General features: G+C 37.6%; 1 protein-coding gene across 6 annotated transcripts in view; it reads left to right on the plus strand.

Moving 5' to 3' along the window:
• Window positions 1-14,152, plus strand: part of GNB1 (G protein subunit beta 1) — a 41,657-nt gene that overhangs the window by 15,843 nt on the left and 11,662 nt on the right. For 4 of the 6 annotated variants that reach the window (XM_061450462.1, XM_061450457.1, XM_061450460.1 and 1 more), the window contains 5 exons: window positions 9,256-9,363; window positions 10,564-10,602; window positions 11,291-11,397; window positions 11,935-11,998; window positions 13,734-13,896. In XM_061450462.1, the coding sequence (XP_061306446.1) occupies window positions 9,307-9,363; window positions 10,564-10,602; window positions 11,291-11,397; window positions 11,935-11,998; window positions 13,734-13,896 (430 nt within the window). In that variant the 5' untranslated portion in view covers window positions 9,256-9,306. Of the gene's footprint in view, window positions 1-2,534; window positions 2,587-9,255; window positions 9,364-10,563; window positions 10,603-11,290; window positions 11,398-11,934; window positions 11,999-13,733; window positions 13,897-14,152 lie in introns of all 6 variants that reach the window. The other 2 variants (XM_061450459.1, XM_061450461.1) reach the window with 1 other exon arrangement.

Here is a 14,152-nt window from a genome sequence, read left to right on the forward strand (position 1 = left end):
TAAGTCTGTCATTGAATCCATAGGTCAAGAAGAAAAATATGTTTGTACAGCTAATGGCTTTGGAGCGGGCTACAGTGAATGTATTTAAGAAGTTGCTTAATTTTGGAGAGTTGTTCAGATTTGCTATGTTGTTGCAGTAAAATACTTCTAAATGCTTTCCCTACTTTTCAAAGTCCCTTCCTTTCTTCTTTTCTTTCCTGTGTTCCTCAACCTCATGAAACTCTCCAGGAGAGCCTTCATGTGAAGGCTTGTTTTCTGATGGATTTTGGAGTTAAGTTTTTAGGCTGGGTTGTTACCTCAGTGTAACTACCTCAAGGAAAGTTGAAGGAAATCTTGAAGGAAAAAGGAATTTTAGGCTGTCAGCAGTTAGAGCTGTAGTAGGGAAGCTTTACCCAGAAGTGATGATGCTTTGCTTGGAACAGAAAACTGGGAATGTGGGCACACTGGGTACACCATCTATGTGTAGGGCTGGCCAACCTCCAGGTGCTTTGGTATAATGACTTAACCGCTTGAACCAAGCTTAGAGTATTCTGTGGTACTTTTTGTTCTCTCCAGTTTTAGAAACCCCAGTTGGTGATGTTGTGAAGCTCAAACTCTCAGCTAAGCAGGGCTCTAAGGGCTGATTAAGACAGTGTATAAAGCTTATTACAAGAACTCTATGCTGAACCAGGATTGTGGTGCGGTGAATGACTTGGCCTGTAATTTTCATGTTGCTTTTACCAGGCTACGTTTTAGCTAAAAATGGAAGCTTGTGACAATGCAGATTTTATTTCCCCTCCACACCTTCAGTTGCTTGTCTACTTTTGCTCTTAAAAAGAGTTCCATCTTTAATTGAAAATACCTCAGTTGCTAGGATTGTGTTCTGCAGCGTTACAGGTTGCTTTCAGCAAACCCAACTGGAAACTTAACCTGATTTTAAAAGCAAAACCAAGCTTTGTGGAGCAGTTTGCTGTTACGCTTCCTTACTCTTCTTGCAGGCTGGTTAAAGCAGCTTTTTTGTTTTGTTTTTCTTTTTTGCAGAAGGCATATGAAATCTGCAACACCTCTCCTGCATTAATGAGGGTACAGCACAGGATAATAATGGTGTGTGTTGTGGCCTTTGCTATGATGTATTCTGTGTGCTTTTAGCATTCCAGCATGATTTTACTTGTTTACATTTGAGAGAATACTTTCAGAATTTCATCAGTTTTCATCTCTGCAGTGTGGGCAAATTTTTCCTGTCAAGACTTCTGAAAGTTGAATAGAGTTGATATTTCTTCAGAACTTCAAATGGTCATGTCATGTGCTTGTGTCTTTGGGGGGTTAGAGTTTGGCCTCTAAGTGTGAGTTACTGTTTTATGTCTAAAAGTGTGGATTTTTTTCTGTCAGTAGCCAACAAAACTGCTTACACTGTGATTCCATAATCACAGTATTAAACTTTTTATTCTAAAAATAAGTTTGGATGAGGGTGATCCATATCCTAAGTAGTTTAACCTCCATACCAGGCGCTGAAGTGGTTTTGTAGGTTTTCCAGCTAATAGTGAACTGTAAAATCAGAAAGATGCGTTATCTGGAATCATTTCAGTTTAAAGTACATGAGATTGTAGACTGGCTTTCTGATTTAAGATCATTTCACTTCAGTATGTTCTTGCTTTGTGCTTAGAATAATCCTCTACTGTCCCAATGCACCGGCATTGAAGATGTACACTCAGCGTCCATTGACATCACCCACAGCCCTTGCCTTGCTGTGTGGTACAAGCAAATTGCAGATGTTTTGAATGTATAAGCGGTTGTTGATGTTTTGAATCTTGGGGTGAACTATAATTATGACTTTGTGCTGCTAGAGGAAAAAAAATTGCTTCAGAATTTCTTACAAGAAACTCTTCCAGCTTGCTAAAGAGCCACTTTGTGTGTTAAATCATTAGTCTTCCAGACTGCAAGTGTGTGAGGTTTTTTAATGTGTTAATACTTTACTTGTTAACATCTTTAGTGATTAGGAGTTATAACTCTTCTAGAAGAGTGTTATGCTCTGGCTTGAGCTCTTTAGTAGGAGGTTTATGTAACTTCTTTTGATAAAATAGGTACCTTGGTATTTCACTGCGCTTAGAAAGCTAGCATACCTCAGGATCAGTATTGAGCAGAAATAATTTCAGTGCTCTGAAGAGGCAGGCTGAGGAGAGGGGACACCTTGTAGTCCAGTAAAAACTAGTCTTGTATGAGAGAGAAAATGTTTTGCTACAATCCTAAGCTCTCTAATAGTATGGACTTCTGTATCAGCTAGGGGAGGAGACTTAATGATCTGAGAATTGCAAGAGTTTCTTCAGAGAAGAATGTTAAAAGTGATATGAGTCTTTTGGTCCTGTTGATATTAAAGCAATGCCCATTTCCTTCATGACGACAAGCTGGCTGTTTGTTAGCCAACAAAAAATAGTCTGTGCTTTGATAACATTTTAATTTCTGCTAGACTTGTTAAGAAATTGATGTTATTTCTTGACAATTGTACAAATTCTGGTTTTGTTTTTTTTTCTTTTTTTTTCCTTTTTTTTCCCCTCCAGAATTTACATGTTTGACAGCAGAAGCTGGCTCTCTACTGTAGTGAGAGAAAATGTAAGTAAAGAAATAAGGTAACTTCTTTTTTCTAGTGCTTGAGAAACTCATACTATTTTTTAAGTAGCTAACTTAATGTTTTTAGCTGTTAATATGTGCAAGCCTGAAGTACCTATTTTCTGCTTTAGCATGTGTATTCTTGTACCAACAGGAAGAATTTTAAAATGGGCAGAAAACTTGCTAAATAATAGATACTGGTGCCTGCCTTCATTCAGAAATGGAGCTGGCAAAGCAGAGGGGGACCATAGAAGAAACTGTTTCATCTCAGTGGGTCAGGGAATTGCAGTAAATAAAATGATTACAATAGTCATTCTCTCATGAATGAAAAATTATTTATCTGCCATGTTTGACAAAAAAGGCCAAATTTCTTTTGAGCAAAGTGGCTCTTGTCAGAATGTTCTTTTCAATGTGTCAGTATTATTTAAACAGAACCTAAAAGCTTCAAAGTTCATATTCTTTGCAATCATAATTACTACTAATATTTTTGGAACAGTGAAACCTTCATTATCTTCCAGGCTATAACTTCGAATGTTTCTGCCTCTTGTGAAACCTCTCGGTCTATTAGGAACATCACTAGTTAGCCATATGTTGTTTAGGAAGTACTTGCTCGGTTGTATTTGTTGCTTCCCATTACTAGATGTTTACCTGTTTCTCAAAAAGCAAACAGCAAGTGAGCCCCTGTCTCTTTCTCTAAACCTGTCTTCTGAGGTGCTCTCCGATTAGTTACTTTGGTCAGCCCTAGATACCTCCAGTGTTCTATTATTTGGAGGATCAGAAACTGGACACAGTGTTCCCAGTGTAGAAAAACCATTGCTTTTCCTCAATGGCATTATAGTATTTTTAGTATTTTTTTTTTTTCTGTGCTATTTTGTATTTAACCGTTCGTTTTAACCAGTGCTGGGTATTAACTCAATGTTTTTGAGCTATATTCAGTGCATATTCGAAAGGGTTGTGTTTTGTGCTTGTTTTTTTTTTTTTTTAATTTTTCCTTCAAATAAAGCTGTATCACAGAAGTTTCTGTGATTCTTTACATTTGTGTTGTGTTCCTGCATACATTTTCTATGATTTTTAACTTCTAGAATTCTCTACTTTTTTTGTGGTCACCCTATCTGGAGATGTGTGCTCTTCAGGATCAAAAGGCACCCCTGAATTTTTTTTGTCTTCTCTTGTGGACCATGTAAATGGGAGAGAGAACACCTCAAATTTGTTCCACAAGCAATTCTGATCTTACTGTATTTTCTATTGAATAAAAGTCAAATAGGACTCAATATATACTTCCAGTTAAATAACAAAACCCCCTCAGCTTTTCAAAGTCAATATGATGCCAAAACATTGGAACTAATAGTGGATTGTGTATAATTCCTTTGTCATTGTGAAAATGTACAAGCTGCTGTGCATGTTGCTAATAGGATTTATGATATCTAATAGATTAACACAGTTTCATTTAATCAGATGACCTGCTATGAGACTGTCTGATAGGCACAACACGAACTCATTAGGAAGGCTGTAAAGTTTTGGCTCTGTTCTTGCAAATGATGTGCTTTGCTTTTTCTCTGGCTGTTTTGTACAGCTGTACTGGGTACAGGGCCATGTATGTTAGCAGGGAAGATATTGAGAGAACAAGTATCAGTCAACCTGTTCATTTGGGAGAAAGGCGATTTGGCTAACCCTCTTAGGAAATTACTTTGCATGGGTAATACTCTAACAATATATGTTTAAAACCTCTGTTATCAGACTGCATCAGCAACGGCTTGGTGGGATTACTTTTGTTTTTGGTAGTTGTAGTGTATGCTAAAAATATCTTGTAAGAAAGAAAGTTTGGCCATGAAGGGATAGAAGTTCTAAATACTTAATGATAGCTGTGTTCCCTTCTTTTAATCTGTAGAGATTATTTATAGGATGGGCTATTCGGGAGATTTTTTTCCATTTGTAATAATGGAAATGACGTGAGAAGATTAAATAACGGTGTTTAGTGAACATTGCCTCATTGCTGTTACCAGGCAGCTGTAGAGAGGAATCATGTTTAACACAAGAATATATATTTAGATGAGTTGTATTCAACTCTTCCCACTTCTCTTGCAATGTAGACAAGCATAATGTAGTCTACATCTAAAAGTGTGACAGGATTAATGATACCTTGGTTTCAGTAACTGGACTTAATTGGATAAAGAGCTTGAGCTCTGGAAAGGACATTAGAGTTGTAACAATGAAATGAGTGAATTCTTTAGCCTTTGAGTTATAACTGTGTTCTGCATAGTGAGCTTTACCTTTAAAGTGAATTATTATACTGGGACCTTATGTCTATCTCCATTTGCAGGAAGCCTGTGGGAGTTATTTAGATTTCATATGGCTTTCTATTCAGTGCAAAGATTGTTCAATATAATTGAGTGTCTGGACATAGAAACTTTCCCCTTACATAGGAATATAGGTCATGTAGCTTAGAGAAGAACAGACCAAGAAGTTGTTAATTTGAGATGAGTAACCTGATAAATCTTTTTGAAATGGCCTAATTGTGAAGTTTGATCTTATATTGAAAGGTGAACTCAATACCTCTTGTTTCCTATGTGGAAAACAGAGGAACAAAGGGACTCTTCTATGGGTAACATCTAAGAGGAGATTAGAGACTTGAGTCATGTGGTGTAGTGAAGAACAGTGAACTACCTTGCAAGTATGCATCTTCTTGTCTCTAGTAAGAGCAGAATTATCTACAAGGTATACTTGTCAACAAGATTAGGAGGATTTAGGCTTAGAGCAGAGACACTTAAGCACTTCAGCCTCTGGAAAGGTCTTGAGTGGGTTCAGCAAAGTGAATGTGTTATTCTTGAGAAGCCTGCCTTCAAGAACACAGTAACGTACTGAAAAGAAAGTGAGGTAAGCATGAGTTTGACTGCTACCTATTTCTTCACAGCTGTGGTGATAGTTTGGATAAAGGGAGTGTGGAACTTGAATAGTGACTTTTTTTGCATGAGGTTTGTTTGATTTAGAAATTTAGTAATGTCTTTCAAAACTCCAGAAATAGAAGTATCATTGCTATCAAGCCTACAGTTTCTTCTAGAAATGTTCTTTTAAAATGGGGTTAAATGCCCTTAAACATTCCAAGAAACAAAAAATGTATTATTTCATGATACTCAATTGCATTAGTTTGCAATGAGCACAGATCATATATTGAACAGTCTCTTCTTGTTATTTCTAAGAATAAATCTGTATAAAAATTTCTCAAGTATTGAGAGAATAGATAAAAATATTTTGGTTTTCCTGACCTTACCTGTTGTTTTTTTCCCTTTTAAAGTTTTTTTGTTTGACTAGTAAACTCTGCTGATTTACAGTAATCAGTACACAAGAGGATGGAACCCTTTATTTCCCTATTCATTTCATATTTCTGACGTAAATTTAATTGCTTAAGACTTGGTGTAAAAGAAATAGAGGAATAGCCAAGTTGGTTACCCCATAAATTTTAGTCTGCTTCAGAGAACTCCTATATTTTAATGCCCTAGGCTTCATTAGGATTTTTGTTTCCTGAGTGCTAGTGAGTTCAGTCATGTAGGCAGGAATTGGATCTTCCTGTTGATGTTGAAACAACAAAGACTACACAGGGAACGTGGAAGTGTAGCTTAAACAATTACAATGGGTGCTGTCAGAAATGCAGTTTGGAGTTGCTTGGAATGCATAGGAGCTAACTTGTAACTCTAAAAGTACCTAACTTCCAGATGTGAATTTATGTGGATCTGTGGTGTTGCAGATGGGGAAGACATCAAGGGGTGTACGCATTCAGCTACTAATTGTCATGCAGTGAATATTAAAATGCGAGTCCTGCCTAGCAAGTGACTGAAGGTCAAGATCCATACGTGCTGCTTTTGACAACAGTAGTTAAGTTCCTGAAACTCCTCACTGCCTGTGATAATGGAGATGATATCTTGCATGTAGGTGTAAAGGTTTCTGTAGTGTTGATAAACCATTTTGAAGTTACTTATTACAAGGAAGCTTTCCTTAAAGCATTAGGGAGCGACTGTCTTGTTGTAGAGCTCACAAATAGAGCATTTTAGGAGCTTTTTTTGGCACACTATGTAGGGCCTAGGTCGTTTACAGTAGTACCCTTCAGTGCATGCTATATTAAGCAGTAAGGCCCAAACACAAAATAAGCTTGTATGATTTGTTTTGAACTTGGTGTGTGCAAATAATCCAGAATGAAACTACAGGGTTTGGGTTCTGTGAACTTAATATAACTTTTTCCTCTAGGATTAGTGTTCATCTCCTTAGGCCTCTCCTGTTCCATACAAAGAATTATTGTTTCATTTAAATGCAAGAGAATTCTGTTGCATAGCACATAAATTCTGGCAGAAATAAATTGGCACTATTTTAAGCAGTAATACAGGAGAACATGCCTGCTTTGACATTAGATTATTCATCCTATTATATTTTTAAATAAAGCTGCATGCAAATCTTCAGTGTAGTTACCTGTATCTCTTTGCAGCTGGAATTCTAGTGTCCTAAGTCTTGATCCTAATCCTGTCATTGAGTTGCTGTGACCTTGAACAGAATGCTTAAGTTTTGGATCATGATATCTTTCTCTGAAATAGAAATGATACCATCTCTGAATTCTTTGTACTCTGCTTGGAGAGGCTGGTATTTGCTTAGTGGTAAATGGGCTTATATATTAACTTGAAGAATGGCAGAAGCAGAAATGATTATCTAAAAACTAAAAGATCTGAAAATTTGCAGTTTATTTGTAAGGACTATCTTCAGAGTTTCTTAATTCATGACAAGACTAGCATATATTATTTCACAATGTGTGTGATCTACACAGGAGCTCTATACTGCGCTGACTGCGTGTTAAAAACTGTAGGGTAGACCCAGCCACAGTCTGTTTTGTCTTAGATGTAGAGTGAACAATACATCTTGAGAATTCAAAAGAAAAGAAGGTGGTTATAGGATAATAAAATACTCTTGATGGGTTTTGCCTTAACTGGATTTGACTAAGCTGAGCAAGGAATCTTAAAGGGGCTTAAAGATGACCCTGGCACCAGTAGAGAGAAGAGACCTCATTTTGCAATGAAGTGAAAGGGCTTTGAAGCTGTGTGGATGGAGGGTTTGAGCCAGGAGGGAACTAGAATTCCTTTTCAAAAACATTCCGTGTTTCAGAGAAGAGTATAAATTTATAAAATATGATATGGCAAGATTTGACATTCTTTCCTTTAGGTCTTTAGTTTGCAATACTAGCTACTGTGAAGAGACCTGAATAGTCTGGTTATGTGGGATAGCAATATTTAGGGAATGTTAAAGTCTTAGTAAGTCTTTGGAAAAGTCTTTTCTTTAGACAGCAGTGCTTGCTCTATTGCTTTAATTTGCCTTTACAATATGCTTCCTGTTACTGTGAGTGGATAAAAATGTGGAAGTTATCCTCCTCTTTCTCCTTGGGAAGGGCTTTAGGAAAAAAAACCAACAAAACCCTGCGTGCCTGCAAAGATAAATAAGCTGATTAAATCTTAACAGAGTAATATGTAAAGCTGCTGGCAAAGCATTTGCTTTAATAGTAAAGGGTCAATTCTGGCTAATAAAATGTTCTAAACACACTACCAGTGTTTGTTTATAAACTCCAGGTGCTCTGTGTAGCATTTGAAAATGGAGCCAATTATCTTGATCTGCAATAAAAGATGAACATCAGCATGTTATATATCAAGCTGCAGAGATTTTGAAACAGTTTAAGAGCAGCTGAGTTTTAAGTGTGCAGTACTAGTGAAAATGGCAACAACATCTTTCTGGAACAGTGATTTTTCAAAGGTAAGTTGTATGCTTAATGAAATCTGTATGCTGATTATATTGGAAAACAGTCCAATAGCTGAGGAACTCTACAGGCAGTAGAAGAGAGTGTTCACTGGTAGGTGTGTTTTATTGAGCTTCTATCTTGCTGGCTATGGAGTACAGCAGACAGAGGGATAGCATTAGTAATTTGGTCCTTATTGATGCTAGAAAAACAAGATTCTTAGAGGGGGAAGATGTCTGTTGGCAGCAGTTTCTCAAGCTTCTCAATTTAACATTGAAAAAAATACTAGTTTTATTCTGACAACATGCTACTATTGGAATAGTAAGTCTCAGGGAGACATTTTAGCAATTAATACAAAATCCTGAACAACATTTGTGAGTGATCCTTTTATCCAGATCTTGGAACAACATTTCTCACAACTGCTGTGTTACAGAAACCTCATAATGGCTCTTACAGCATTTTGCAAGTGATTGTGTCAGTCTGTAAATACTTAAGGAGCTTGCTCTTTGATAGGAGAATTTCTTACTGTGTTCTTAAGACCTACAGAGAAGTTCTGAATTTCATGTCTAACATTAGTGTTATCTGCTGGTTCACTCTAGGGAAATTTGAGTTTATACAAAACTGAATCAGAAAAACACTAATGAAAAAATGCAAATACAAGCCCTGGAGGGAAGGAGTAACTCCAAATTCTATTTTGTTTTCTGTGCTGGCAAAAAGCTGAACATATTCAAGTGTGGTAACACCTTATTCTGAAGAGATTTCAGAGAAATTTTTTTGCTTGTATTCTAATACTTATAAACCAGTCTGCCTTTTGTTCCCAAGAGCTGTTTGAGATGGGTGAAACGACTTAGTAATTTCAAGCTCTGACCTGTACTAATTATTATTATCACCACTTGTCTGTCTTTCAGATTTCTGATTGTTTCAGAGGTGGCAGTGAGGCACACCTTTAGCACAGGAAAATGAGTGAGCTTGACCAGTTACGCCAGGAGGCTGAACAACTGAAAAACCAAATCAGAGTATGTATGGTATCTGACCACAGTACCGATGAGTGGTTATTTGTGTGGCTTGCGAACAGAGATGGACAGATGTGATGCATTAAGTTACATGGATGCTGCTGAGGGACTCTTCATTAGGGACTGCAGTGATAGGACAAGGGGTAACGGGTTAAAACTTAAACAGGGGAAGTTTAGATTGGATATAAGGAAGAAATTCTTTTCTGTTAGGGTGGTGAGGCACTGGAATGGGTTTTCCAGGGAAATTGTGAGTGCTCCATCCCTGGTGGTGTTCAAGGCCAGATTGGACAGAGCCTTGGGTGACATGGTTTAGTGTGAGGTGTCCCTGCCCATGGCGTGGGGGTTGGAACTAGATGATCTTAAGGTCTTTTCCAACCCTAACTGTTCTATGATTCTATGTTTTCACAATGTCAAAGTTAATGCGGATTTTTAGAAAGGGCAAGCATATGTGACTGCTTTAGGAAATCACATTTTTGTCTTTTAATATTGCTTAGAAAAGAATAGTTACACAAATAATGCATGAAATGGATTGGATCAAAGTGAATATTTACTGAAGTGTTTCTGAGCCAGACCGTAACCAACATTAAGCAATCTCCTGCTTAAAATAAGGTATCGGCAATGAGATTTGTCAAGTCTCAAAACCCTCCAAGGATGGAGCCTATCTGGACACAGAGTTCCATTGCTTGACTGTCTTCATGGTGAAAATCGTTACCTTTTCCTCAAAAGAAGAATGTTTGGAAGTCAAATGCTCAATATGCTCTGTGTTTTAACAGCAGGCAGCATACTACATTCATGATGTAGTTAGCATGGGTCCTCTCTGATGGCAAGCAGAAATACTTTCTGAGCCTTGGTTTGAGGGTGCTGGATCATCTTGACAAAACACATAAGGGAAGGTAGAGAACTGTTGCAGAATGGCTCTAAGAGCAAGGACATGGAGCTTTAGAGGCCTTGTGCGAGCAAGGCAAGGGGTAGGCCTCACAGGTAACCGGATACCGGATGTGGGAGGAGAATGTGAAGGAAGCTGTGTAGAACCAGCCAATACTGTTGTGACTAGTAGGCGTGGCTAACACCACGGGGATATAAGCGAAGTGCGCCACAAATAAAGTAGAAGTTTGCTTATCACCCATACTGGGTTGGCGTGTCTTGCTTCTCCTCGCCGCTTACAGAGAACTTCTGATTTCTCTGTTTTTTCTCCTGCTGCAGGATGCTAGGAAAGCATGTGCGGATGCCACCCTGGCTCAGGTAAGTATTTAAGTTTAACATGAATTGTCCTTTATCATTTTGTTTTTAATTTTGCCTTTAGGTGGTTCCTTCCAGAGAGAAGTAAATTGTTTGTTTGTCCAGCTTGAGCAGTAGTTTCTGTAAGAAGTGTTCTGCTACAGAGATGGTAGTAGTACAGTCTTGTTACCATTACAGTCTGAACCATAATACCTGCTGAGATTAATTTAGTAATATCCACATAATGCTGCACTTCTGTTTGAACTGCTGCTGAACCTGAGCTGATGCCTTTGCCTCTTGCTGTACTGATACATTTTGATCCTATTGGCCAACATTAACTTGGGGAATGGGAATTCTGTACTCTGTAGAGCATCTCGTGGAGATACAGTGAGGGGTTTTCTAGAAATGTACACGGGAGTAGAAAACCCAGATCAAAGGTTTGAAATCCTGAAAGTCCAAGAAGATAAGACCTAAACAAGGTAATTTCTGAGTGTCTTTGTAAATGCAATAGAGGGCCTGCTTCTTTAATTTGATAAGGATGTACTACACAAAATGATGTAGCTTTAGATTAGGCAGTTTTTAAAAACTCAGTATTCAAAATGTGGGACTTGGGTCTGCATTGGAATGCTTCTTTAAAGGTATTCATGTGTGATGTGTTACTTTGGGAACTATGAAGTGAGAAATTCTGTCTATGACACCATTGCTGTTTCAGATCACAGCCAACATTGACCCAGTGGGGAGAATTCAAATGCGCACTAGAAGAACGCTCCGGGGACACCTGGCTAAAATTTATGCAATGCACTGGGGGACTGATTCCAGGTGGGTGCTGGTTATTCAAATCAGATCTCCTGGCATCACTTGTCAGAAAGTTGACTGTGCAGGACTGTTGTTTTTTTTTTCCTACCACTAGGAACCACTAGTTCCAAGAGAACTTGGACAGCCAAGAGAATTCAGAAACACTTAATATCTCTTTTTTTCCTATGTTAAGAATAGTAAAAATGAAACCATATTGACACTGTAGATTTCCAAAATCAGTGAATCTGAATCCTGTTTATAGAGCACATAAGCACTGATTTCATGCAAGTTTTCTCCCTCAATTGAGATGTTAGTTACGTGGTTTTTCTCAAGGCAGAAGGTGTTAACATGTAGGTGTTCCATCACACATTTCCATAATATTTAGCATTGTAATTGAGTACTTGCAAAATAATTTTGGTAGTGCTCATGACTGAATTGGGTAATGCTGCACTGTACTTGAGTTGTTTCAAGTACCTTGGCCTTGATAGTGGAGACAGATGCCATCACAAAGATCTTCCTTCTTCTTCCGGTGATTGTCTTTATCTCCTGTTTCCTCTCTAGGCTTCTAGTTAGTGCATCCCAGGATGGCAAACTTATAATTTGGGACAGCTATACTACAAACAAGGTAAGATAAACTGGTATATTGCTGTGTAATTAAATTTTGAAGACATGGGAAGGAAATGTTACCCGTCATGACTTTGGCTGCATTACTTGCATAGTCCTAAGACAAAATTTTGAATTCTACAAAACAATGAAGTTTGCATTTGAAGAATACAGCAGTGAATCCTTAGAAGCAGAAACAACTGCAACAACTTTAAAGCTGGAATTATTGTTGAATCCCAGCTGTGAAGCTAAGGAATCCATAACTTTACTAACAAGTAATAATAATAATGTTTGCAAAGTAAGAATAACCCCTTCCTTTTTTTTGCCTTCCTCCTGTAAACACAGCCTGCAGGCAAATCTGATCTAAATTACTGTAAGAACTGAAAGATAAGATGGAAAAATAATCTTTATATAACATGATTTCAATCTCAGTATCTTCAATTCTTAGATGAATGCTAGTTAATCCATGGTGTCATCAGGAGGCAGAGAGCAGCTTTCTTATCTTGGGGGGAATAAAATCAGAGGTTGTTGCTAGACTGGTGAAACATTTACTAGGATCAGAAATCGAACTCCTCAGCTGCAAAAACTTCCTCATGTACCTCTTGGAAGTATTGATTCGGTGACAAAGCAATTGAGTTAAAACCAGCCAAACTAAAAACCCCACCACCCCCCTGCTCCAACAGAAGTAATACACACACACCCCCCGACCAAACCACAAAGCCTCTGGAATTTGAGGTAGCAAACAGCTTGGTGTTGAAACAGTATTAAATTTGACTAGGTAGCACCCAGAAGCCACCAATTCAAAAATAGGTGACAGTCTGCAGATATTCTTTCGGCAGTTGCAGCACACATTGGAAGTAACACAGGTGCCATAAATATAATCTTTTCCTAATGATAAAATAAAATGGCTCAAGGTGAATATTCTGATTAGATCCCTGGTAGAAGACTTCCAAGAATGAGCTGATTGTGTTTTTAGTGGAAGGGATTGGATTTTCAACTGCTGATTGCTGCAAGATTGCAGATTAGCAGCAGAGGAACAGACAGTAATCTTCAATTGAGAAATGCAAGAAGATTGTTTGTATTGCATGAGGTCTCCATATGTGTAAGGATATGATCCCTTTCTAAAGGTGTTGTGAACAAATTTGAAGTTAATGAGTTAACAGGAAGCAATGAGTTAAGGAGAGAAAAGGTTTAGCTTCCATAATTTTTTAAGTGGCATTCTTTGCACACAGAATGATAAGGAAATGGGGTAGTTTTTTATATCATAAGGAATGATAAGGATGCGGTAGTTTTTTAAACATGAAGATTAATTGCCTGCAGTGGGTTTCCAAAGAAGGATTTAAATGGCAATGGAAGCAGTGATTTCAGTTCTTGTTCATTCATAGCATAGTGTCTAGGCCTGGAATTGGCAGTTTTACTGACTATACTTTGAAGTCAATATTTTTCTGAATCTATAATAAACCCATAGTCATCAGAGTACTGAAATAAAATAATTTAGTTTTTACTAAAATTGCTGATTAAACTGGATTTGGGAAAGGCAAGTTGAGATTGTCATCATGTCATTACTTGATCTGACGAGCTGTAATATAAGCAAGTTACCCTCAAAATACTTTGATAAAAAACCGAAGACTTTTTACTGTTTTTTTGTCCTTTTGACAAAAAGATGATGTATGTCTTAAGACAGGTGAAAATCTTCCTGGTGATAGCTAATGAATCTGTTGTTTCGCAGATGAAACACATTAATGTGTCTGTTTTAGGTGCATGCCATTCCTCTGCGTTCATCTTGGGTCATGACTTGTGCATATGCTCCTTCTGGTAATTATGTGGCTTGTGGTGGTCTTGATAACATCTGTTCCATTTATAACTTGAAAACTCGCGAAGGGAATGTACGTGTCAGCCGGGAACTAGCTGGTCACACAGGTGAGTGCCTCTTCAGAATAATCTCAATTATAATCATATGGTGAAGGTTTTCTTTTAATCGTTTAAATGTAATTTCCTAAATAAAAATATATACCTCACTGTGCACCTCTATTTTTTGGGCAGGACCTTAGCTACATACTACCTGTTGTTAAATAGCTTTTTCTCTTTCCTTTTAAAAACTTTTTTCCAAAGGCTTATAGTCTTTGAGCAGAAGTGGTGTAATGACGTTTTAACTTTTTGCGAGACAGCTGCTTTC

The sequence above is a fragment of the Pezoporus flaviventris genome, unplaced genomic scaffold (genome assembly GCF_033815535.1).
Source record: "Pezoporus flaviventris isolate CSIRO_AGI_PZ_B2104156 unplaced genomic scaffold, CSIRO_AGI_Pfla_v1 ptg000009l, whole genome shotgun sequence".
NCBI classification, from domain to species: domain Eukaryota; kingdom Metazoa; phylum Chordata; class Aves; order Psittaciformes; family Psittacidae; genus Pezoporus; species Pezoporus flaviventris.